The following is a 27029-nucleotide window of genomic DNA, read 5'->3' as shown; positions in this document are numbered from 1 at the left end:
TGGTGATGCAACTTCGGTCGTCACATTTACCAACAGTCCAAGAATCGAAATTTTCTTGCCTACGATTTTAATCTCGAAAACTCTTTCGAGATTTTGATAACACGCATATTGAGATCCCTACAAAATCATATCGAGGGGTAAGCATTCGAACCCGATAAGTCGAGCAAATGGGTTTTTGAACTTGGAACATGCTTGGAACAATATGTAACGTGTGTTAGTGGAGTTCGTATTTAAATGAAAAAATATTTAGACTTATTCAATGACCACTCAACTCTCGAATTATATGGTTTAATTTAGTTTAGTTTATTTATTAAACATAATGTAACATGATCATTACATGGTAAGTCAGTGGTATGGGTTTAAAGCAGATGAAAATTATTTCGTGCTTAAGCATGGCCACAGACTTACATTGATCTACCTCAAATTTAATGTACCGATTTGATTTACCTAATGACAAGAAAGAGATTGTTGACAAAGATTGTTACAAAGTTTTTTTAAATGTTTTATTTTATTACTAAATATTGATTCATATCTGGAAAAACATTTTTTTTTTTAAATAAAATCACATTCAATAACATTTCAAATTTATTTGCTAGACATTTTTTGTATACTTTCCTTAATCCAATCAAGATAGTTTACTATTTTAGTAAACGTAAGATGTTTATTGAAGCATACGCCGGTGTTTGTGGGGCTGCCACTGGCTATCCCCTTCAGCCTCCATTGGTCATCGTCCTGGCGTTCTATTAACAAACCTCCATAGCTGGGACATGTGGTTTCACCTGGAATTTTGTAAATAAAATGTCAACACAACTTATTGACTTATTCAACTCTATTGACAGCTATTAAAGTTCTTTAAACAAAATATTTTTATGACAAACGTTAAGGGGTTGATAAATAACTAATACTTAGATACAGTCAATTACAGAGAAACTCCCTTACATAGATGTTTGTATGCAGGTTATTTTTATAGTTTCATAGTCAAATAGGGAGTCTTAGACCTAAGTCTAGTTACATAATGTCTATATAGAAAACTGCAGTGAGTGTATACAACATAAATCACCCCCACAAAGTCGTAAAGGTTTTTTTCCCATACACTCGGAATATTCTGTATATTCGTTTCAACATTTGGGCGTCGTTTGCGGATTAGTAAAGTAATTATTTGTATTGTAAAAAATCTCAATCAAGAAGTAATAACTTTATTTTTCTACGTGTTTTACTATTTCTACGTGGCTACCGTTCCACCCACGTAGCGGCAGCTGAATGTCACGAAGCCTAAGAAACGTCTCCCTAAACCACTGGATACAAGTGTTTGTCCAGAAACAACTAGCCTTACCACGAAGAATCTTCGTTGAAGATGCTCCTCGTTATAAAGCAAAACATGTGGAGCAATCGTCTTCTTAAAAAACGTTATATTTAATATATTAGAAAGATTTAATTTTCGAGTCGTTGATGGCTTCCCGGTAAATAAAAAAAACTTACTATCACCCAGAGTTGCACAAAACAGTTTATTGCAGTTGACGTCCATCCTACTTTTTTCCGTAGACTGTAGTTTCAAGTATAGCGGTTGCAAAGGACCACTTGCATGCCAGCCTGTCGTCTGTAAAAAAGTGAAACGTCCATTACTTACACACATGACCTACCTCTTGTAACAAATACTATATGAACTCGCACATTGATTACAATCTGTAAGCATAGCCTTATATACCTATCTATTTTCACAACTGATATGATCACGCAATAACGACGTTGTCCCAGCGTGCATACCAACAGTAAGGGATATTGAAAAAAATGTTGAATTTGGAAATAAAATAATTGCACAAGAATAATTTAATTGAATAGGCATATTTTTGACGAAAACCCATCATGATTACGGCAATCCATATTTCTGTGTATCAGGGAAATAAACATACCTACTGACCTAACGAACCAAGAACCAAATAATGAGTAAATTCGATTTAGTACTACATGTTGTGTAACTTGGTCATGTTTACAGTGAGTTTTTATGTTTTTAGTATGTTTGATAATTTAATAATACAAATATTTGTTAATTATAATTGGCACGATTACCATACGATTTAGTTATCAAGAACAACTCTGAGTATTCATAGCATCAATGTTAGTATCAGGTACCTTTTTATTACAGATTAATATTTAGATTTACTTATTTCATATGAGAAAAAAGCTTAATTAGAAATCAATAAATCCAGTTACCTTCATTCTTGAAAGCATTATAAGCTCAACTGGATTAATGATTTGTAAACAAATTTCCTGCAATTTACTATGAAGTTACAAATGTATTTAACTTCATCTAAAAAAATAATACTTTCATCGTGATCGACTGTCATGTCAATACTCCCAATAGTACAAAAACACTAAAGGAATCGGCGCTGTACAGTACATACTTATACTCGTGAACCTTGATAAATCTAACGTGAGAAACAATATATTCCCCAAATTATATTTTATTTTATTTTATATACACAATTTTGTCGGATGCCACAATTTTCCGAATGACGTGCAAGCGAAGCAGCGCGTTTGGGTGTGATGTGACCATTGTTAATAATAGCGACACGTTGTTATATTAAATACTCGTGTTATAAAAACTCACGGCTGTTGCAAGCGGGGCTGATTTATCATCTAGCCCCAAAGGAGCGGGCTGTATGTCAACGTTGTACGCTACGGGTTCGGCCAGCACGGCGATCGCCAAGTCGTTATCAACCATTTCTCTGGTTGAAACGAAGTTGTCGTGGATCTTGATGGATTTTACCTGAAAGTCATACTTACGTTTCAAATGCATTTCGAAGCTAATCTTATTTAGATTAGCTTAATATAATATAGACAACTGTTCGAAAAAGAACTGAAATAAATATCATATACCTACATCTACACCTAAAGCAAAAGAGGAACTTCACATAATGTCAGGTGGCGTAAGATAAACATTTTTTTGGCTCTGGGTAAGGGCCAACAAGCAATTATACGATACGATGTCGTATCGTAGCAAGATGCGACGTCGTGTCACGTTTGCGACGTCGTATCGAGACACGACGACGTCGTATCGAGACACGACGACGTCGTATCGAGACACGACGACGTCGTGTCGTGGCACTATACGACTTCATGTCACGATGCGGCGCCGTGACGTAGAAATCGATGATGTGCATTGATTGATTCACGACACGATATCGTATCGTAATATTCCTCAACCACAATCAGAATACGATTTGAAAGTAAGTATAGTAAGTTAATAATTATAATCATAAGTCATTATATAATAATATGTCTTCATACTACAAGCCTACATAATTATTGACTGAGCGAGCGAAAGCGAGTGAAACGTCTCCATTGCAGCCTGAGAAAATAGGCTTTCGTATCGTACCTACACCGTTTGCCCTGCTGCTCGACGGGTTGCATTTTTTATCGATTCTCTAGAGTTTTTGAGCAGCATTTACAATTATATGCTTAGATTTCTTAGGATTACATTTTACACTTTTTTTCAAAATGGCGTGACTATGGGTGTCGCAAGACAGCTCGCAAAGGCTCTAATAGATAATGACAATGACAATAAACAGTCACTTCATACATATTTCAGTGCTATTCTTGATAAATATTGTGCCTTTGCTAATAAGGCGCAGGCAGACTCACTTCGTTCATTACATAAACCCACTCTCTCTCGATTTTAACACCTTTCATAATGTACCAGTCACATAAACATCATTAGTATCATTATAATTATACTCTTCAGAAATAAAAATGGAAAAAAGTAATAGGTACCCTTAAAACTTTTTCATTAACTCCCATGGACTGCAAGGATCTCTTGCCCATGATGATTAGAATGTTGTCGGCATCCACTGTCACATTAGCTTTGATGACACACCGGGCAGCTGAAAAGTGAATAAAAAAACCTAATTACATATACTTCATTTTAAATTTAAAAGTGGAAAAATTACTGCCTTGGGTGAGACTTGAACTCACGTCTTCTGGATAGATACTCCAGCGCTCTGCCATCTGAGCAACCAAGACTTGATCCATAGGCAGAAAATTTTCCCATCATATGGGTCTAGGGGACCCTAGCGACATCTACCGTAAGAACATTATACTTCTTGGACGGCTACCGGAGGCGGAGTTCCAAGTCATATTGGAAATTCACCAGTAACGATGTGCTAACCATACTAAATTAATTTTTAACAAGCAGAAACGTCTGCGAACGATGCTATTAAGCTTAGAATAAAGGGTCTAGCAGGTTAAGCGAAGTAGAGGTGCCCCCAACGACGGATTTGGTCATTCTTTCAGGTGGTGTACTGGCAAGTCCTAAGAACACTCTATGCTTAATATCAGTCCTCGATCTTCTTTTGTTTTCGAGTTATTCAGGATAATGTAAAATAATCAGCGTATCATTGAAAGTGGCATATTTTGTAAACTGTTCAAGTTAGATTAACAAAACAAAATTATATTTGACAATAATAAAATAGGCTACAAAATACACATTTTTAACCCACGTCATGTACTTATACTTCATTGTGTATAAAAACATTTTATTTTTCTTCAGATTTATTTTTTTACTTTTCGCGGAGGTAAACCTCCAGAAAAAATATGCATGGATAGCCACTAGTATCCGCTACATACCCATATAAAAATATTTGCGTAAATCTTCGTGCGTCATGTCAAAAAAAAACGAATAAATAGGAGCATATGTAAACAAAGTACTAGTGCAGGGTGTAGATAAGTTAGTATGTAGGTTTGTAACCTTTTCTTATAAACCTATTTATAATGCATCGACGATGACATGTCAACGTTGATAACATTTGACACATATTCTAGCTGCATGTTTTATTAAAATTTTGTGTTAGGAAATGGATAACACTAAGTGTAAGTCTTGTGAAAAAACATTAAAAAATATTGATGGGAAGAAAAAATGCATAAAAACTGGTCAAGAGGCTGATTTATATAGCAAATGCACAAATAAGCTAATTTATATCAATGATATTTTGTGTGGTAAGTGTCGACTTTTGGTGTATAAACATAAAGTAGTAGCATCAACGTCTACGTGTAGCAGCACAGGACTTGGCGATGCTGGCTCTTCGTCTGCAACCTCCAACGCTTCCGATTATAATTTATCCGATGATGATAATTTTGTGTATGATTCAGAGGAACGATTTGAAATTAGAATCCCATCAATATTTTTTAATGTTTTTTCACAAGACTTACTCTTAGTGTTATCCATTTTCTAACACAAAATGTAAATAAAACATATGCAGCTAGAATATGTGTCAAATGTTATCAACGTTGACATGTCATCGTTGATGCATTATAAATAGGTTTATAAGAAAAGGTTACACACCTACATACTAACTTATGAAAGGTTACACCCTGCACTAGTACTTTGTTTACATATGCTCCTAACTACTTATTCGATTTTTTTTTGACATGACGCACGAAGATTTACGCAAATATTTTTATATGTGTATGTAGCGGGTACTAGTGGCTATCCATGCATATTCCACTGGAGGTGTACCTCCGCGAAAAGTAAAAAAATAAATCTGAAGAAAAATAAAATGTTTTTTTACACAATGAAGTATAAGTACATGACGTGGGTTAAAAATGTGTATTTTGTAGCCTATTTTATTATTGTCAAATATCATTTTGTTTCGTTTATCTAACTTAAACAGTTTACAAAATATGCCACTTTCAATGATACGCTGATTATTTTACATTATCCTGAATAACTCGAAAACAAAATAAGATCGAGGACTGATATTAAGCATAGAGTGTTCTTAGGACTTGCCAGTACACCACCTGAAAGAATGACCAAATCCGTCGTTGGGGGCACCTCTAGTTCGCTTAGCCTGCTAGACCCTTTAAAAGTGGAAAAAATTACTGCCTTGGGTGAAAATTTAACTCATCAAGAGGCCATGAGTTCAAGTCCCACCGAAGGCAGTAATTTTGTTAAAAAATAATTTAACTTCATTTTAGTCGCTATTTATATTTCAGTTTATTAATTTTTGACCAATAAGTAATATGGCTGCTTGGCGATTGAATAGAACCGCGAAGACTATTTCTGTGGCCCTAGTGAAAAAGGGTACAAGTCTCTGGCAGCGCAGTTGTAAAGGGGTGTAAGTTCCACGTAACACTTATGCCCTTATACACCTAAACTGCCAGAGACTTGTACCCTTTTTCACTAGGGCCACAGATTTAGTATTCAAGCAAATAGTTATTTTAATGATAAGATCTGCCAGTGACGTTTCTCATTGAAGAAATATCACTTTTAATAGCAAACAGATCATTATATAGCACGATTATAAAGTTCGAATAGCCCTCCTGGTCGTGTGAATTAATAACTATTTCAATACATAATATACATATTATGACAATATTATATAATTCCGAATTTTAAAGAGAAAACGCTAGTGAATGAAGTTACAATTAATTACAGGCTTTTGTAATCGTATGTCAAGTCCCGCATTCGTCATTGGAATTTTAATATTAATAAAATTTGAACGTCATTACTTAGAAGCTACCAAAGTTTTGTTCAATTTATAAGCGAATAATAATGTTTGGAACGAATGCGGTTAACAGAATACTTTCTCCTAACGAGCATCAAAAAATATGGAAATAACATATTATGTGACACAAAAAAATGCTTCTGAAAGTACCCTTTAATTTCTTATAAACACTCACACGCAGCGCATGGAGTGAAAGCGCGATAAAATCCTAATTTCATCCCATTTCCATAATCAGCCGCGGAGGCCATTCGTAACTTCTTCTCGCTTTTGATACATAAAATCTATGTGCGCTAGAATCAATGTGTTTACAAGTTATAAATGTTTGACTTTCTAGGGCTTGAATATTTAAAGATTGAATGATTTTTTTTGTATTATTTACGGACGTTTATGACGCTTTTCCGAATCGTAAACATAATAGATGCACTCGCTTACGAGCTGATTGCAGACATGGTAAACATCAACATGCACTTCACCTAATGAGATCAGAGAATATTCTGATGGACTGCGAACATTTCATGTTGTGGCTTATCTGTTTTTCATTAACAATGATAATTAAGCCTACGAATATAAAATTAGCACAGTGCAGCTATACCTGCTAGATACCCAAATATTAAACTAGATTCTTAGTTTTTTTTAATATACAATACAATTAATCAAAATTATACACGTAACTAATAAGGTTTAAGTCAACACGCTAGCCGTAAATAATATTCACTGGCTTTATACTAACTAAGCAGCTCCGTAGAACGCCCCGCCCGTGTGGTAATCGGAGGCGATAGTTATTAGTTAGTGGGTGCGTTTTTTGTTACGATTCCGATAGATTCACGTTCAGATTCAGCTATTTGGTCCCGGAAACTTCTCAATACAGATGAAAAGAAAATATATACAACATCTCACGTAATAACTTATTTATTCAAATGTAAAATTGCATCAACATTAACCACAGCCGAATTTTATTAAAATAAAATACAGATTTTTTCATTCAACCGCAAGCCAGAGACAGATTTTTTCATATGTCAAGTACCGAGCGTCATATTTTACTTCAAGGCAATTCTAAGCAGCTTATTTACCAACGCTTTTACTCTTTGCTATTTAAACATTTGGGTCACGAAAATTACATCCTTATTCTATAGTCACCTATATTAACTTTGCCAACCAATTGGCAACCTAACAATTACCAAATACCTAACAATAAGTGAGCAAGAAATATACCTATGAGTTTGCGCCCAGACCACCCCTGTTTTCCTATAAATGTAGAGATTATTCTTATACCACCTGATTTTCCGTTTATATTTGTAAATTATTAGTATTAAAAATATGTGTTTATTAGATTAGAAATCATAAAAAATAAGGATTATAACGAAAAAGTGCTTAATAATATCATTAAATAAATGAGATATAGAAAAAAATCTAACGATGATATTAGTCGTCAGACATAATTATTGTGTCATTTCATTACACAGGAAACATCAAATTACAATAAAACACCCAAATTATTGAAACTGACATGGTGACATCAAAATGAAAAGGTAAATGATCTCAGTCGCCCGTGCATCTTGCTCGCGCCATACATGTACGGATAATTACTATCGAACTGCACGTCAGACTGACTCATTTATGTAGATATCATTTTGGTGTCACCATGTGTCACAATGTAAGTATGAATTGTCCTCCTGGTCTCCAGCGATACAGACCTGGTACTAGGCGGAGCTCTGCAATTTCTGTACACGCACTGCTATGCGCATTACTATGAACACCTAATACTTAACTCCATGTAAGTATTATTTTTCTGTATGGAATAAAAAAATTAAATAAGGTAAGAGCGAGCGACTTGCAATCCGGAGGTCGCAGGTTCAAACTCCGGCTCGTACCAATGAGTTTTTCGTGACTTATGTCATTTGATACTCACCAGTCGCTTTTCGGTGAAGGAAAACATCGTGAGGCGACCGGACTATTCCCAATAAGGCCTAGTTTACCCTCTGGGTTGGAAGGTCAGAGGCAGTTGGTTTCGTAAAAACGTGCCTACGTCAATTCTAGGGATTATTTGCCAAGCGGACCCCAGACTCCTATGAGCCGTAGCAAAATTCCAGAACAACGCGAGGAAGAAGAAGAAGAAATAAATAATTATTATTTTTATCTATCAATAAAACGGATCCGCCGTCCGCTGTCGCTGGGGGGTGAGAACCTAGACTTAGTGTCAAAGTTTGTGTACCAATGTAAGCGTGCTATCCTGCAAAGGTGGAGCGGATGAAGACATCGACAACAGGATACAGAAGGCGAAGGCTGCGTTCGCTTTCGATAATACGAATTCGCGTACGAATAACGCTACCATAGCTTTCGCTTGGAAACCGCCGGACGGAAGCCGTGGCTCTGGGCGTCCTGTACACTCTTGGCAACGGTCCATCCTAAGAGAGCTACGAGCGGTCAGGCTGAGTTGGAGCGAGGCCAGAAGGCGAGCTGAAGATAGGAAGGCGTGGCAGGAGCTTGTGAAGGCCATTTGCACCTCTGGGGTGCTCTAGGACAACAACAACTACAATAAAACAATTTTATCAAAGTCGTTATACAACGTTCTTTTGCACTAAGTAGGTATATTGATCCAATTGAATGTACCTGGCAAAAACTAGCCATAATTACACGATAATTCTAGTTTCTGTTTGACCCACTGGTTGACTGGTAGAGAATGTCTTTAGGTATTAAATACGCCATTTGTACAATTTTATATCGTGTAATAAAAGTTTAAATAATTAAACAATTACTCCTGTAAAATGTTCAATCCTTCGTTGTAATACAGGCTGGCTTTGTCATATCTACTAGTAGCCATACTAATCATAAATTCTTAAAATATACAGTTCGTATTGCTACTACTTGCTGTAAAACAAGCAAAATTGTGTAGTGATTAATACTATTGAGAGGTAATATTTTATTATTACGTAGCAGCTCGTACTAACTGCGCCATAAACATAAACCGTAGTAAAACATGTTTTACGCTCCATAAAATGCGTAAAACACAAAACTTAATTATTCCCCCGATCAATCAAATCCTCAGCTACCGTCCGTTTTACGCCTAGCTTTAATTTTATTACTTGTTCTCTTGTAACAAAACTATAAAATTAATTAACTTAGGCTCTCACATTTCTCCCTGGGGAATATCTAAAGTTACTCCTGGTGGCGTACTGTTTAAGTTTAACTCAGTCGGCCCTGCTTGCAAACCTACAGTAAATATTAATTGTTTAGAGTTTGATTACCCAAAAGGCCTAAAGTAGGAATGTGAAATAATCAACAATAGCAACAGCTAATATATGTAAATATAGCAATATTTTAAACTCTTGAAATATTTCCATACTTTCCATTACAGTGTATTTTTTATAAGTAAAACTTACTACAAGTAACTTATACATTTCCGGGTTATTATTGTCAAGAAGGACAAAATGCGCTTCAAAATGTATTTCTTTTTTTTATTTGATATGTTAAGTACAATCTGTGACTTTCCACGGGCAAAGTCAGTTTATGGCGGTTGGCGCTCTTATCGTGTAGCACCTCATTAGTATTGGAGCGTCGTTAATAACAGCGTAAGCGCCGACCGCCATAAGGTCCCTTTACCCGTGGAACGTCACATTTAAAATTACCAATTATTACTTCCATAATTTATTTAACTTACTAGTAAGAACAACACGTTCGGAGAGTAGAATGCCATCGCAAATGTATTCAAATTGTTTGTTGTCTGGATTCATTATAAACACAGCAGCTATCCATGGATACACAGAGTCTATTTTGTCAGCTGGTTTCTGAAAATAATAAAGAATACTTTAAAACTAAGCCTATATTATGAATTTTATAAATTTCAGTTATTTTTTTAGGTAGGTACTAAACAACATCCTGTCTTCTCCTAATTGATGCAAGTTAGCAATGCCCCTAGTGGTTTATCGCGAACATCAATAAATAAGAGTGAAAAACTAAGAACAAGTGCAAATGACTTTTGTACACGTATATCAAACAACATTTTTATCTTTTGTTTATTTTATTTTTTTCATAAAATGACAAGGAAAAATAATTGTGGAAGATTTACACCTACGGTTACTTTTCCCCGTAAAGTTACATGAAAGTGTCAATTCTGCTCGAACATCATAGGTACGAATAAAAAAAATAATCACAATCGTTTAGGTACTTTATACAAATCTAGTCACGACATTGCAATATATAATAAAATACTCAAGTACAACTAAATTGCAAATGAAAATAGCTCTCGTTTAGTTTTTCGGTTTACCTACGTCGGCCGAAATGGCAGTGATTAGATACAGCATAAACACATCAACTTTATTTCGAAATTTATTATTCTTTAAGCCTTATTTATTTATATTACGCTATACGGCTATACACCTTTTTTCAAACAAAAAAAGCTGTTGAAACAAGTTCACATGATAACTAATTATTATCCCTAAAAACCAACATACATTAGGTTGTGCATATTAGTTAGCCAATTTGCCGATAGTAGGCGCTCAAAAATTAGTGTTTATCGTTATGCAACTGCATGAAATACCACGTTGAAAGATTGTCTGGAACCAAAGAGTAAGTAAGTATATAGGAAAAGAGAGCCCTCTTGAAACATTTTAAGGAAACTAATTTCGAAGCGCTATCTCTATTTTGTACCCGAAACTAGATTTGTATGTTTGTGTGCACAATGTACATATGCATCCGTATATGTAGGTACTTTCATACTACATAATATTAGGTCTACTTGGGCGGTTTACAAGTTCATTTTTTGTTTGATTTCTTGTAACTTTCATAGTTTTTTGGTTTACAAGATATCAAACAAAATATTAACTTGTAAGCCACCCAAGTAGACCTAATATTATGTAAAAAAGTGTTAAAAGAATGGAATTTCAAAAAAAGATACTTTATAGTAAAGCAAGTATATGTTTATTGCTTTTAATTTGGTATACAAGAGAGTAATAGACTAGGTGTTGTAAGTACTTGAACTGTTCTTCTTTTTACCTTTGTTCATCTTCGTGTACAAAGCTGCATTAGGTTCGTCTTCTGTGACTTATGTCTCAGTCTGACTTAAAACTCTTTCACGTGCGCATAACTGACTGACCTAGTTCTCAACTGAGCGTTTCTTCTTTGGCCTTAACATCCAACTGGACTTGAATTCAAGATACTCCGGAGGTAAAGTAAGGACAGGTAAAGTGCACATTAGGAGAATTCCTGGTAATTTCGTGTCGTTCTCTAGCTCCTTAAACAATTCGCTCCAGATATTCTTTAAAATAAAAACATGAGTAGTGATGTCGTGGTTCGGGTCCTTCTTGTACTAATGAATTTCAGGCATAGGACGTACGTCTTGTCTACGCACGTACCTCCATAAAAAAGTCAGCCGGTTGTATCGCGGTGGAAAGACCGTCAGTTAATGACATGAACATGTAAAAAATACGCGCCTTACCACTTTGTACCCGCAACCCGCAAAGTATGCGTAATGTGTAAATTGCGTAATCCGTTTATTTGAAACTCCTGATGAAATGCTACATCCAAAGATTTGTTATTTTACTATCATAAACAATCGATAGATTTTTAATTGGAAACAGCACGTAACAAATATTTGTAGCAAGCTAAGTAGATTTGTCTTTGCCTTAAGAAGACTGAGAAGGGTAGCAGATGAATCAACTGCTCTGACAGCTTACCACGGTTACGTCACATCTGTTCTTCGTTATGGAATCATTATTTGGGGAAACTCTACAGCTGTTAATCAGATATTTTTGACGCAAAAAAGTTGTATACGTGCTGTGGGTAGAGTAGGGTCATTAGATTCGTGCAGACTTCTTTTTACAAAATTCAAAGCCTTGACCTTGGCTAGCATTTATATATATATGAACAAGCTAAATTTGTGCGGAACAACCCTGAGCTTTTTTTAAAACCAACTCAAAACCCAAGGTTAAGGAATAGAGATATTAATAGGATAAATCAGCCACTATTTAATTCAGCCCAGTATAATAACAACTGCTACATGATGTCAGGAAAAGTTTATAATAATATTCCTCTAGATTTAAGACTGCTACCAGATAATTTATTTCAACGGATACTCCGACATTGGCTCATTGATAAATGTTTTTATAAATTAAATGATTTTTTAAATAATTGATATACCTAGGTTAGAAGTTGACATTGTAAATTTGTATATTCTTTATGACTGTGATTTTATTTTATTTTAGTGTTAAACTCTATCTCGTCTAACTTAGCGGAATTAAATTGCACAAATCTTGGTAGAGTGTCATCGGACATGTTTGTCGTAAACAAAATTAAAATAATCAGCGCTTGTTTTTATCGTTTCATGAGCGCTAAGGAGGATGGTATTTTCTTCTTACCTTCGAAAATATCTAAATCTGCAAGTTTTGTAACATTGGAACTATTGGGACTCTATTTTTTTCTATTTTAATTTGACTTATGTTTAATGCTTGCTCCGATTTTTCTCTGCTTTGCTCTGCACTTTAAAATTAATAGAGGAATAATAAGTTCATATCAATCATAATATCTCTGTTTACATTTTCTTTGACAGTAAACAACAGTTGCTAGGTAACAATATTATGAATAAAGATAGGTATTGACATACGAAGTATATGCAACCTTTTTAATGTTGTATTCATGCCTTTAAATTGTACCAATGTTATAGTGACATCTGTTGATGTAGTTTGCACAATCGGTAGTCAATTTTACGCAAAAGTAGGTTATCGGATCCCATTAATAGAAATCGCCGCCATCTTTACTAATTTTAACTACATTAGTAAGTGTCGCACCCCGTCTGGAACCCTTGGAGCGCGAAATAAATAAACTCACTCTTGACCAGTTTTTTTTTATTTTATTTAAATTGTTACGTTTTTGTAAGTATTCTCTTACAACAAAGCAGGGATCGGAACCGGTTTTTTGCAAAAACATCGAAATAACCATATATTTCGGTTTATTTTATACTATAAATGTAGGACTCAGTTGTGTTTTCAGATAACGACTTCGTATTATTAGATTGCCTAATTAGAAATGAAGTAATTAACAAAGAACACAAAAATTCCGTTTTCGTTCCCATACAAAAAATACCGGTTTCCGATCCCTGCAACAAAGTACATACTTATTTATTTTGCAAGAACCTTATTTAGAAATTGTGCGAATCTCCATTTAGAGCAGTGATTTTAGAGAAGATTACGGAGAGCGCCTGAGACGGAAATTGGAAAGCCAAGTTGACTTTTTAATATTTGAGGTTTAGGAAAAATAAAAAGAGCAAGTTAATTCGACCCAACAGGTATTCCGCCGTGAGTCATAAAGATTTTAATAACAATACATAATACGGAGACACATTAAATACCTATATTAAAACAGGACACTCACGTATTTTAAGTCAAAGATTGCTCGACATGTTCCGCTCCATAACGTAGAGCTTCAACGGGAGTACGCGTTGGCGGACCGACGCAGACTCTTAAATAAAGATAGGGATATCTCTATCTTTATATTAAGGGTCTGCGTCGGTTTGTTAGGTATAGGTTTGTTATTTTTTACCTCAGTCTTTATTCTATTTGACGACCGGTTTGGCCTAGTGGGTAGTGACGCTGCCTACGAAGCTGATGGGCCCGGGTTCAAATCCTGGTAAGGGCATTTATTCGTGTGATGAGCATGGATATTTGTTCCTGAGTATATGGGTGTTTTCTATGTATTTAAGTATTTATAAATATTTATATATTATATATATCGTTGTCTAAGTACCCTCAACACAAGCCTTATTGAGCTTACTGTTGGACTTAGTCAATTTGTGTAATATTTATTTATTTATTGGTACGGAAATCGTGTTCACATGTGTATTTTCGATTTAACCGCAAACTCAAACTAGACGTAGGTTTTAATGCCATAAAACAAGTCTGAAAGATTTTTTTTAACTAAGTCATTTTATAACTAATTTTGAAAGTTTTTCGAGCAACAATGTATTTCGAACATCAGGATCAGCTGTGACAGTTTTTACTGCTGAGACCGCATAATACTACCCTTTGATTATGCGGTCATGAAAGATACACGCTGAAATACTTTATGAGTGATCTGTCTTGATCTGCTTAAATGACGGTACCGGTATCTCTTAATACGACCATTGATTTCCTGGTCTAACAAATATCACTGGCCATTCAGCAAGGCAATGACGCCAGTATTTTTGGCACTTTTGGTCCGGTTGAAAATCAGAGTGGGGGTAGGTTTCTATTTGTTTATTGTTTTTTTTTTATTATATTATATACTAGGCAGGCCGTTGACGAAACGTGTTGTGGATATATATTTTGTAGGATAGGTGCATAATACTATGACGAAGCGTGTTGTGGATGTTTTTTGTTTGTTTACGTATGTATATTGACGAAGCCTGCGTCGTGGATCTTGCCTCTGTCTTGATATGATGTTAAATTCTCTCTTAAAACATAACTTTATATTAATAAATCAAGACATCGATATAAAATTATGAATGAAATACTTTTTCTACTTGTTTATGTAAAGTCATGTGTTAGGGTAAGTTCACATATACAACGATAAGCGTCAAATGTCAAACAACAATCGTAAATCAATATAATACAATATAATTATATCTGTCACCGTAGCTGGGACAACTTATTGTGTTTATTTATATATCGCAGCTGATAAAAAATATTTTTTTGCAACACTATTTTTTTGTACACACTATAATGACGTGACGGCAAGCTACACTTTTTTGACCAATTTATTGTTGTGTCCTAATAAAATATATAGTTGTGTTCAAACAATGTGAGGCGTGTGAGTGTGTAACAAAAGTTTTTCCTCTAATTACACGGCCTCGAGTGGTCGTGAGGAGGCCATTACTGACAAGTTTATCAGTTCTAAAAGACCACATGCGCCTTTGGGTAACAATGAGACAAGAGGTCTTTTTTAACCAAGGAATAAAAAGACGTGAGCGCATCATCGATTGGTGGATGTGGCAGTTTAAGTTTTGCAAACGGTGCCATTCTGACATTAAAGGGACCTTAGTGGCAACAAGCACTTAGCCATTAACTTTGCTCAAACATGAATGCCCTTTACGATGTAATCGATTATTTCTTTAAAGTACAATTTACCCGATGATTGCATCTTATTCCACATGTCTATTCTACTGCAAACATTATTTTAGGGTTTATTGGTAATTTTGTTAAATGTGTGTGTGTTTTGTTTTTGTTGTGTGGGTTTGTTATTTTGTTGTGTTTTGTTTTAGGTCAGACAGGAAGGAGAGCAAAATTTTAAACAGAAGTATATTTTCAAAGTAATTGACATAAAAGGTACCAAATACCCGCCCGATGGACACATCTTCCGTCGGAAGTTTCGCGAGGGGCGCCATATCTTTTGTTTTCTTCTAATGATTATGAGCATTACGTACTTCCTCAAACTTCATCTTTTACTTAACTAGGTATTTTTGGTCCAATATAAACTTAGTCTTATATTTATCATTATATATGTGTAGGCCCTCGTTTCGCTTTTTGAATGTTATATGTTTGAATCTTGTCAGCACTGTAACTACTAATATTATATCAGTGTAATAATATTACTTTAGTACCTATTTTACCTAACATTTTATTTTAATCACACTTGCTCGAAAAAGATCCTATTTCATGCAGGTGTACTGAAGGACAAAGACCTATTTTGTTCCCGCGGGAGTTATGGTTGTGATAAAAAAAGCAGCCAAGTGCGAGTCGGACTCGCCCATGAAGGGTTCCGTACTATTTATGACGTATTAAAAAAAACTACTTACTAGATCTCGTTCAAACCAAGTTTCCGTGGAAGTTTGCATGGTATATATATCATATATTTTTTTTAGTTTTATCATTCTGTTATTTTAGAAGTTACAGGGGGAGGACACATTTTACCACTTTGGAAGTGTCTCTCGCGCAAACTATTCAGTTTAGAAAACATGATATTAGAAACCTCAATATCATTTTTGAAGACCTATCCATAGATATCCCACACGTATGGGTTTGATGAAAAAAAAATTTTTGAGTTTCAGTTCTAAGTATGGGGAACACCCAAAAAATTTTTTTCTATTTTTGTGTGAATATCTTAATGCGGTTCATATAATACATCTACTTACCAAGTTTGAACAGTATAATTCTTATAGTTTCGGATAAAAGTGGCTGTGACATAAACGGACAGACAGACGGACATGACGAATCTATAAGGGTTCCGTTTTTTGCCATTTGGCTACGGAACCCTAAAAAGCTCCCTTCCCTACGGAGTTATAGCTTTTTTTTTATCATGTCACTAATTCATACAAACCAAGTAGCATAGATAAGTTTTACTTTTAAAATTCTGAAGTTTATAATTTAATATATTTGTTTATGTTTAAAAACATTTAATTTGATTAATTTAACAGCCGTTTAAAATATTTTTACATATTTTTCAATCGTGGCTGAATGCCGAATAGGTCTGTGCCTTCGATGCCTAAACCTGTCAAGGAATTACAAAATGGCGGACGAATGTTTGATATGTCACTGTATTTATGAATTATTGCGCTTAAAATTTAGTTTTTTCTTCGCAAGTGTGATGAAAAACATTGTGTGTAACTCCGGGGGTAAGAATATTGCAAACTCGGGTCTTTAATTCCCTCTAGCCCGCGGCTGTCGGGAATTACCACCCTCGTATCCAAAATTTCACTTACCCCCCTCGTTGCACAATGTTTATAAATCTCGGTGGGAATTGTCTCAGGATGTAGGTTGCACTTATAATGTAAAAACCAATATCCTCTTTTTTGTATCATCTGCCTATGTCTGTTTTTTCCCCATTAAAGAAAATAAAATAAAATAATGCCCTGGTTTTACGCCCCTCCTGATTACCTATATTATAATTTGAATTTTCTCTCGCCTAGAGTTAGAAATTATCAAGCAACGTGTATACGCGTTGTTCTAGGTATTTCTAAATTCTTAAATGCCATATTAAGCGTATTTTCTTACATCCATCCTTCGCCCTCTGTAGAGTGATTGATGAGCGCAATCGCGTGACGATCAGCTATTTATGTGTTACACCTAAACAACTCAATACCTAAATACACACAATCCTAGTGATGTTCACAACCACCTCAGTAAGTCTTGTGGAAATGTAATTTGGTATTAAGAAAGCTACAAACTATAGTATCCAATAACGTAGGTTACTAAGCCTACACTAGCGTCTTCCGAGCGTAGGCGTCTAGTCAGTTCTATGGCTGCTGCTCGGTGCAACTTTGGCGCAACTGCGCAGTGACGCCATTTTCCATAGTGCTGACTAGACACCGACGCTCAAAAGACGCTATTATAGGGTGGCCTTTAAAGTTATTATATGTACATCTCGAAGATAAGTTATAGCTAGTAACGAACGCTTCACACAAACTTTCATAGTGCTGTATTTACTCACGCTTGACCAATTTTTATTATTTGTTGTGTTTATTATCGAAACGAGTTCGACGATTAATCGTTTTAAACGTCATAGAGGAACAAATTAAATACTTTTCATGTATGGCCCTAAACTTTTCATTTCGTATTTATTTTAGATTGATCACATTTACTTTCTTGAAACTTAAAACGAAATGTAATTTAATGTATTTCGGTGTGTAACGAAGCAGCTTACGTGGGCGATGACTCGCGAATGCGACGCGGCGCGGCGGCTCGACGGCATTCGGAGATCGCCCACGTAGGAAACTTCCATAGGTATCAAAGGATTGAATCCACCCGCGCCGCGCCGCGCCGCTTCGCGTTCGCGAGTTATTCGCTCAGGTAAGATACTGCCTAATGTATAATTTAACTTAATACTCGTAGTATTTCGGTAAAAAAACATCATAAAGAAATAGGTGTAGTCTCAATAAATACTAGATTTGCCTTCTGGGTTGGAAAGTGTATAAATTAAAAATTAAGTACGTTGCATTTTAAGGGTAGTAGAAAACATCAATTCTAACATTAAAATACAAAAACAGAGATAAGTTCATGTTAGCTACAAGAGGGCGTCATACCAAATATTCAAAGATATTGAGCGAATTTTATAATATTATAACCAATGCGATTAGCGAATTTCAAGCAATGTAGATATGTTAAATGGTTTTACGCCATAGAAGAATTGCATTTCACTCTTGTAAAAATATTTTTCGTATTTTTGTTAGAAATGATTGATTTGAATTCGCATTGGCTGCCCACAAGGATTTTGGGACATACAGTCGGGTCGAATGAACAATAAAAAAAAAAATGAAATAAAACTTATTGCTAATAAGATGATAAGTATCTGTTAATATTCAGTGTCTACGAGTAAACATATGCACACGGACTGTGCAGATAATCTGCCAGATTTTACAAGTTCAATAAAATGAGATAATGGCCTGTTTTGATAGTGTGTTGGGTTAGGTTATGCGAAAACACAATTACACGATACGACGTTGCAAATTTGTGTAGTGCACGATGCGACGTCGTGTCACGTTGCGACTTCGTGTCGCAAATTAAAAAAATATCGCAGTTAATCAAGAGATATGGACCGCAACAGACATTTATGTATCCTGCTGCTATTAAGAGGTTCAAGAAATAAGAGAGAGAAACACAGAATATAAGAATATAAAGAATTTAATAAATATTATTTATGGTGTACGACGTGTACGTCGAAGATTACCACGACACGATGTCGCAATGTACCACGACACGGCGTTGCATCGTTTAATTGTGTTTTGACCCGTATTATTCATATTTTAACTATGTCTAGGTAGGTATTACGAATAATATAGAAGCACCTACCTAATCCTTTTATTTTCAGTCAACTTATAAGCCGATCTTTCCGCAGGTATGCGTTCTTAAAACCATCAGTGCATTTCTGAGACTGTGTGTCTCTACACAAATGCGTAGAAAACCATTATTACTCGGCTCCTTTTGCATAAAACATTTCAGTATTCATATTTAAGTAACAAAATACCGAAGGGACTTAAATGTAATGACATTTCCATATTTAAGAGAAGTTGGAAATTTTCCACGAAGACATGTTGACGTGTCTGTACGAAGCCCCATTGTTTAACTGAATAATTGTATTGTGATATAAATTTAAGCTTCATCGTCGCAGGTTCTATGTTTTGGTCCAAATATACTGTGATACGATGTCTACGTATGTAAGTACATAATACTTTATATACTTCCCAATTCCCTTAAAAAGGACTCAGATATTACAAAAAGTGTAAAAAAAGCAATTTAATATTTTCTCATGCTCTGAAAGTGGGTCGTTGTTGTTCTATGGAGTGGGCAAAAAGCGATACGTTTCTGCACTAGAGCATTTTACATTCCAAATATGTTTATTTTTTTACGATAAGCAATTACAACTTGGTTTTAAATGTATTTGTTGGACCATTTCCTTTTATGATATTCAACTCCACATTCCATAAATAACGATACATTTACCTAGGTTGTTAATTGAAAGTACTCTTAAGAAGTACTATGTATGTATATACTCGATCATGTTTTTTATAATACAACTGTATTTTACTCTCTTCGTATTCGAAATGAAAAGTAGAGTGTTTAGCACGGGTGAAAGGCATGCAGCGAAATCCCTTGGTTAATAATCTACGTAATCACGCAAATTTATAAAGGTATAGTTTTACCAACACAGAATTAATATTTATATTCTTTTGCGCAAATCAGCGCGTCACTGTGGATAACACGAACTGTGTTATCCACAGTGACGCGCTGATTTGTCAAATCTAACCTTTAATGACATACCAAGACAATCTGTGTGAATGACATGATCTTATAATTCAACACTTTAAATTTGATAATTAACTTATATTTTTGTATATGACTACACGCTTAATAACAATATTTGTTGCATGTCAAATGCTAACTACTTATTTATATCTGTACCTAATATTTGTTTACGTTATTGCCATTTCTGTTGCGGAAATTACTCGTGTAAAATATGTATTGTAAAAAATGTGACTCGACTAAACGATAATATATCAATATTTTTTATCATAATATTTGTTGCGGTTTAGTATCATTAATAAAGATTAATTAAAACACTAAATATTACTTTGCTAATCCGCGAAAAGATAACGTGCTAGTCAATCAGTGCTAACCCGTTATACTTACTTGCGTATTTTTAGTTTTTACACGCAATTAATGTTCCCACCCTCCCGCAAGTAAGTATAACGGGTTAGCACTGATTGACTAGCACGTTATCCTTTCGCGGATTAGCAAAGTAATATTTTGTGTTTTAATTATCTCATTCTATTCGTTATTTCATAAAGATTATTTCTGATGATATATTTTTTAAACCTTGTTTTTAACTAGAGCTCAGCAAATGTAAAATATTATTAAAAATAAAAAAAATACCTGGTCAATCTTAACTCTTGTAGCAACTGTAGTTGTAGGTATATAGACAGTGGGTGTATATTCGACATCTTCATTCGTTGTATCTTTATAAAAATCAACATAATCGATATCCAGATAATCTGTCTGGTTATCATGAACAAGCTCGTCGATATCAATCTCATTAATATCACGGAAAAGGTCGTTCGTGTCATCAATATAATTGTCTTTAAAGTTAATTGTTTCACTTATCATATTTATTTGATGAATTGAGATCTGCGGTTGAATATTATGGATTTCAATCTTCGCATTTATGTCACTGTTATTTTTTGCACCCACTTTTATTGTAACGGCAGGTATCTCAGTAAAATTTTCCGTGGTAACCTCAATATTTTCATTCGTTTCTGTAATATCTTTGGCATTTAAAGAAACAGAAGTCGTGACTGTCTCTTGCGCGGTAATATAATTCACATTGTAAGTTGTATATTCAAACTTTGATTTATTTATTTTATGTACACTGTTTATATCAGTGTTATTTGTTTCTATCAAATCTGAATTTGTTGCTGTTTTTTCACTCGGATAATTTGTTACAGTTGCATTATAATGATTACATATACACTTTTTATCTTTTTGTAAAACAGTATTACGAGTATTATTATGAAATTTTGTATTATTGTTGTTAATGTCAAACAGATCAGGTTTAATGGTATTGTCAATTCGTTTATTTTCAGAGGCACTTTCATTTATTTTAAATGTTTGTATATAAATCTGAGTACTGTCTCCAAGTGTCTTTAGTGACGGATCTTCTATAACGAGACCAGAAATTGTTTGGACTAAAAAACGAGTCAGGTTTGTCAATAAATTATCGTTATTATCTTGTGATTTATCTAATACTGAAATATTTTCTGAACTGTTTTGAATATTATCCAATGAAACATTTAAATGGGCAGATATAGTATCGCCTACATTATTAGTAATACATTTTAAAACACCAACACAATTATTGCAATCACCAAAATTAAGTAGCATGGCACAGATCACAAGTAGATTTAATTTCACAAACATCTTTATAACGTCTTCTCTCTATGTCTGTTCGCACGTTAATGTAGGATCTACAGACAGTAATTGTTAAGGTCAGTTCCTAATAAATGGACTCTAATATAGAATCTTTAGAGTTTGGTTTTTAATTCTGGAAAGCACAATAGCTTTGGCATTGAGTCACCTTGAATAGCCGCTTGACTTTGACTGACTGTTAGACAATTCAAGAATATAATAACCTATTTTATGGAAACGTATAGTATAGGATGCAGTTATAAAATGTTATTATGGTAAATTACAAGAGGTTTTAATGGATATTCCAGCTTTTTTTAGCACTCATATTCTTATGTACATATTAAAATTATTCTATGGAACGATTTTTAATTTTTAGTGAACTTGCTTACTTTTCTTTTTTTGCCAACTTAAAATAAATCGTATGTATCATGGCCTGTAAAGATACAAACACCCCCATTTTGCCAAGATGACAAGTAACCGTTAAATAAAAGAGAAGTTGAAATTTTTCAGACGATGAAACGTGCTTACAATCTAATCATCAAAAATATACAATTATAAGCATTATTTTTTATATTAATGCGCAGTTTTAAGAATAACTGCATTGTGTTTTAATTAGACACTACTTGACAGATTCCATAAATTAACATTGCAGCCGTCTCTCGGCCTATTGTTACGAGCATTGTAATTACGTGTGATGCAAACAAACTAGGATGAATAGTTTCTTACGACACTTCGATTGTTATCATTTACCAATAAAAAGATTTGAGAAGTTACGCAATATACAGAATTGTGTAAAATTGTGTTATTCTTAATTTATGAATTCATCTTGGAATCCTACAATTTTACGTTAAATGTGTATTTTATATGAGAAATTGGGATACTATTAAGCACGTAACCGAGAGGCCAGACTTCCAAATCGAAGCTTAAAGTTTGTAACTTATTATGAACTCTTATTTTATAATAGAGCTCTTTAATACATTTAATCACTCATATTAACTTCACTTCTAACTAACAATGTAATAAAATCTTCTTAGTCGAATCCATGTCGAATCTAACCCACCTGGTTATATCTCCTACCTAACTCCTACTCCTCCTCCTAGGTAGGTACCTACATCATAATATAATAAAAAACTAAATTTTAACTGATATTATAAATTATGAAGTAACTTTTTCTTCACGCTTACCTAATCTACTGAACCGATTAAGATGAAAGTTAGTAGGTACCTACGAAGACAGTTTAAGTCCCGATATAGGAGTCCCGATAGTTTTATCTCGGAAATAAACCCATAAAAGAGTAAAAGAGGGTTCAAAGTTTGTATTGAGAACGAGTATTTTTTTTGATTGCGGGACTTGAAACTTGAAAGACAAGCATATTGTTAGAATACAAAAAAAGTGATTAAAACCGGATTATATCCGTAGTACCGGAAACTACTATTCATAATGCATAAGTCTTCGTAAAACACTGTTTTGCCAAAAGTCAAGAAAAAAATCACAGTTTTTAATATTTTTTCTTTAATGGGGTTCAAAGACAGGTAAAATTACGTACGAGAAAGAATACTTTGCCATATGAATAAGTCATAAATAGTCATAAGTAATATGACTGTGTATCGATTCTTCTTTTCTCTAGGACACGTGCCCATTCTGAAATTTGGTTTTCCATGGTAAATACCTAGTTAGTTACCCTAATTTCTACTACTACTACTTTATTTTGTCCACTATTCGAAACTATACCCATGACGATTTTCATATTTATTCCCGTGTGAAAAAAAAAGTTTGTTCAGAAATGTTTGCTGTTAACTATGTAACTACCTACAGTAAGTGTACCTATCACAATTGCATTAAACAACCGCCGTCTATGCTAAGTTTGCATCTTCCACTTGACAGTGGCATTGTAGGCTACCTTACAATTTATGTAAATAAAACCAATTAGTAAGTAACTATATAAAATGTAATGCGCTCGTTTATTACAATTCTTGACTTATTTGTACTAGACCGTTTTATTTGTTTGAAAGTGAATTTAATATCTACCAACTTTGCTCAAAACTCATGATACTTGTGAGATCCATGAACAATCGAAAGAGTACCGATATTTACATACGTTTGCTCTTTTCTACTACTTCTACATTTTATAAAGACAAGTAATAGTTATTTTCACTTCAGCAGCTCGAACAAGGGTAATTTGCTGCTTAAAAACAGTGAGCAAAATCGCATTTTGCTCACCGAGTGAGACAAAATAACATTCAAGTGACCTTTAGATTCGAATGTCATTTCAACGTGCGGGGCCTAATACAAGTTCGAAATATTTGGATTCTATTGTCTTTATCCCTTTCACGTCATTAGCAAAAAGAAAGAGACAAAAAAGTGCATACGTAATTCAACGGTATATTGACGGTTTATAATAGACCCCCGAAATAAGTCAGACCGCATCGTTCCAAAACACCCTACGAGTCTTCATTCGTAATAATTAATTAATGAAATAAAAGTTTAAAATTATTAAAAACACCATATTTTACGTATTTAATAATACAATCAAAACAATGAACTTATACGTATTTACGCAATTATTACGCAGTAAATAATTCTACTTAACTACTTTTAACGATCTCTACTATAGTTGACAAATAGTAGTATCCGCAATTCGGACCGGATCTTACTAAGTTCTTTTTACAAAAAAAAAGTTGTCGATTGAACTGTCAATTGATGTTCGTTAATTCATTATTTTCATATTATTTTATTGAAATTTCTTTCGTTTTGTTTTATTGCGGTAATTAAAGTTAATTGTTAGAATATCTTCAGAAAACATGAGTGAAATACCTAGTGATCCGTCCGTCTGGATTACATTTTTCAAGGTTGTATTTTTTGATGGCTGACTGACGTGAAAAATGTTGTGTACTACACGAGATCAAAGTTATTTACATCTCGTGCGCTTTTGAGTCCCTTACTACGCTCAAGATTCTAAATTAGATCTATTATAGAATCTTTCGCTTGCACGGGACTCAAAACAAGCACTCGAAGAAATATCAAACTTTGCTCTCTTGTTGTACAAATAACTATTGTTTGACAAGGGGGCAAAGTTGTTGTTTAACCTCTCGTGCTAATATTGATACCCGAGCAAGCGAAAGATTCCAAAATTGAATCACGAGCGTAGCGAGTGGTTCGAGAAGTGGAATCTTGAGCGTTGCGAGGGCTTCAAGGCACGAGGGTTAAACAAACTTTGCCTCCGAGTGAAACACAACATTTTTCAACACACCAGCGCGAGAAAAATAACTATGAAATAACAAATAAATCAGACCAAATCAAATCCAAATAAACGTAATAAATGTATCATTCAAAATCATCGTTCAAAGATCAATTCTACCCCAGCTAACATAAAGAAAAAACTCAAAATTTGCATCTGATTACTTTGCCCCACATTTGGATAAAATGCAACTTTCTCATTAGTTTTAGAACTATCAAGAGGGCCTTTACCAGTTCGTGTAGTGAAAAATATTTTTTATACTTACATCCTTTAGTGCCCTGGCCAAGTTTTCTTCTGATATGTCTTCAATTTCTTTGATACAATCGTCGTTTATCGTATTGATTTGAAAAGTATTCGGTTCAATCGTAGTCAATTTGGTTTCATTAACTAAATCTTTAATAAAAAAATCAGTAGTTATGTCGAAGTCGAAAACGTAATCGTAATTAGCTTCGATAATTTCAATATTAACTTTCATTTCCTCCACAGGTATTTGTCTTTTTCTCCTTTTGTCATCTGCGTCGTCATTCATAAAATCTTCAAAGTTTAAATCAAAATCATTATCATCTGTTGTTACTTCTAAGTAATCACTTCCATGTGTTGTTGAATATAATTCTGTAGTGTATTCACTTTCGTGAACTATAACCGTATGAAGTTCAGATATAGTGGGGATTCTTTTAATAGTTATATTCGCATTTATATAATTATACACATCAGGCCAATATTTCGCACTGTATAAAATGGCTGCTATAATGAATAACATCACAAATAATATAAGTAATATGAGCAGCCTTATAATCAACTTTAAAAATTCAAAATTGGGCCTCATATTTTTTGAGCAGATGTAGTTCCTCCAAGACCGGGATTGATACTAAATAATCACGTTTTAACGTCTTCTTTTCAATAGGCTATTGATGCTTCCTTATTTAGAATGTAATGTCTTAGGACTTTATTCGAATACAATAGGCCATACACGTATGGCACATGGCTAGCATGACTGCTACTATTGCATTTATACGCGTAGTTAATGTGTGTTTTTGATGTTAGATTTAGGAAGTCGTGCAAGCATTTCTGATATTTCCGTTATGTTCAATATATATGTTGGTGGTCGATCGTAAGATTAGGCATATCGATAAAAGTGATAAATTTTCTCTCGTTCCCTGAGTCAACGGAACAGTTTGCCCTTCAGAACAGTTCTTTTATTTCTGAACAGTCTGAAGCAACCGATCCTATCCTACCTATATGTATAGGTAGAATATGGTTTAATATGACTACCGTCAAAACATTACACATACACAGGAACATTTCGATCTGCCTGATCTTACGATCGGTCGCTGACTTATATAACTTGGCGGCACCCAGCGACCATGTTATAGTCAGTTTTCTAAAGCTGTCTAAGCTTTATTTGAGTTAATATATCCTGTGTAAACTATAATTAAATTATATCTCATTGTTTATAAGAGAGTTCTTCCTACCTTTACCCATTCTATATCCTTTCATTTGTCGAAGCTGTGGTTACAGAGAAATAAAGTTAAATAAACGCGTTTACCTACGCTGTATAAAATTGACATTTCTAAGTGGTACATATGGTAGATAGTATTACATAGACGTCACTGTCTTGATCCAGGAGGAGGAGGAGAGAGAGGGATAGAAAATTAATTATTGTCAACTTTAACAAACTGATATCTACAAGAACACGAAAGTCGCTTTTCCGTAACATTTTTATAATAATGCATGCTTTAGAGTCAAATGTTTTTACTAAACCAATATTTTAACAGTATTAAAGCTAGCTCATTCCTAAATTAAAAATAAAGAAAAAACGTTTAGAGTATAAATAAAATCTTTTTGGCAAAAAAAAGTTTTTGGTACAAGCTTTTATCGCTGACTGTACTTTTCTTTCCACAGTAGGCTATAAATACTCATCGAGACTTT

General features: G+C 34.2%; 1 protein-coding gene across 2 annotated transcripts; it reads right to left on the bottom strand.

Annotated features, from left to right (window-relative positions):
• Positions 1-572: 572 nt before the first annotated feature.
• LOC133533840 (chymotrypsin-C-like) lies at positions 573-26912 on the bottom strand. 2 transcript variants are annotated; one of them, XM_061872897.1, is made up of 6 exons: positions 25366-26912; positions 10159-10285; positions 3772-3881; positions 2609-2767; positions 1480-1597; positions 573-779 (listed from the first exon to the last, which is right to left on the bottom strand). In XM_061872897.1, exons 1-6 carry the CDS (start codon positions 25924-25926, stop codon positions 586-588), a joined length of 1269 nt encoding a protein of 422 aa, XP_061728881.1. In that variant the 5' UTR covers positions 25927-26912; the 3' UTR covers positions 573-585. The 2 variants fall into 2 exon arrangements, with proteins under 2 accessions (XP_061728881.1, XP_061728882.1); XM_061872898.1 differs by lacking the exon at positions 25366-26912 and adding an exon at positions 20834-22054.
• Between the last annotated feature and the right edge of the window lie 117 nt (positions 26913-27029).

Source organism: Cydia pomonella, unplaced genomic scaffold (genome assembly GCF_033807575.1).
Source record: "Cydia pomonella isolate Wapato2018A unplaced genomic scaffold, ilCydPomo1 PGA_scaffold_207, whole genome shotgun sequence".
Lineage (NCBI taxonomy): Eukaryota > Metazoa > Arthropoda > Insecta > Lepidoptera > Tortricidae > Cydia > Cydia pomonella.
This window is presented reverse-complemented; position numbering and strand designations above follow the sequence as displayed.

Excerpts from the sequence above, each read along its gene's own strand:
- LOC133533840 (XM_061872898.1), bottom strand. The coding sequence starts at position 21,874 with ATGTTTGTGAAATTAAATCTACTTGTGATCTGTGCCATGCTACTTAAT. Across the intron at positions 10,286-20,833 it reads CAAGAGTTAAGATTGACCAG|AAACCAGCTGACAAAATAGA; the intron begins GTATTTTTTTTA and ends TATTATTTTCAG. Across the intron at positions 1,598-2,608 it reads CAGCCCCGCTTGCAACAGCC|ACGACAGGCTGGCATGCAAG; the intron begins GTGAGTTTTTAT and ends ACTTTTTTACAG.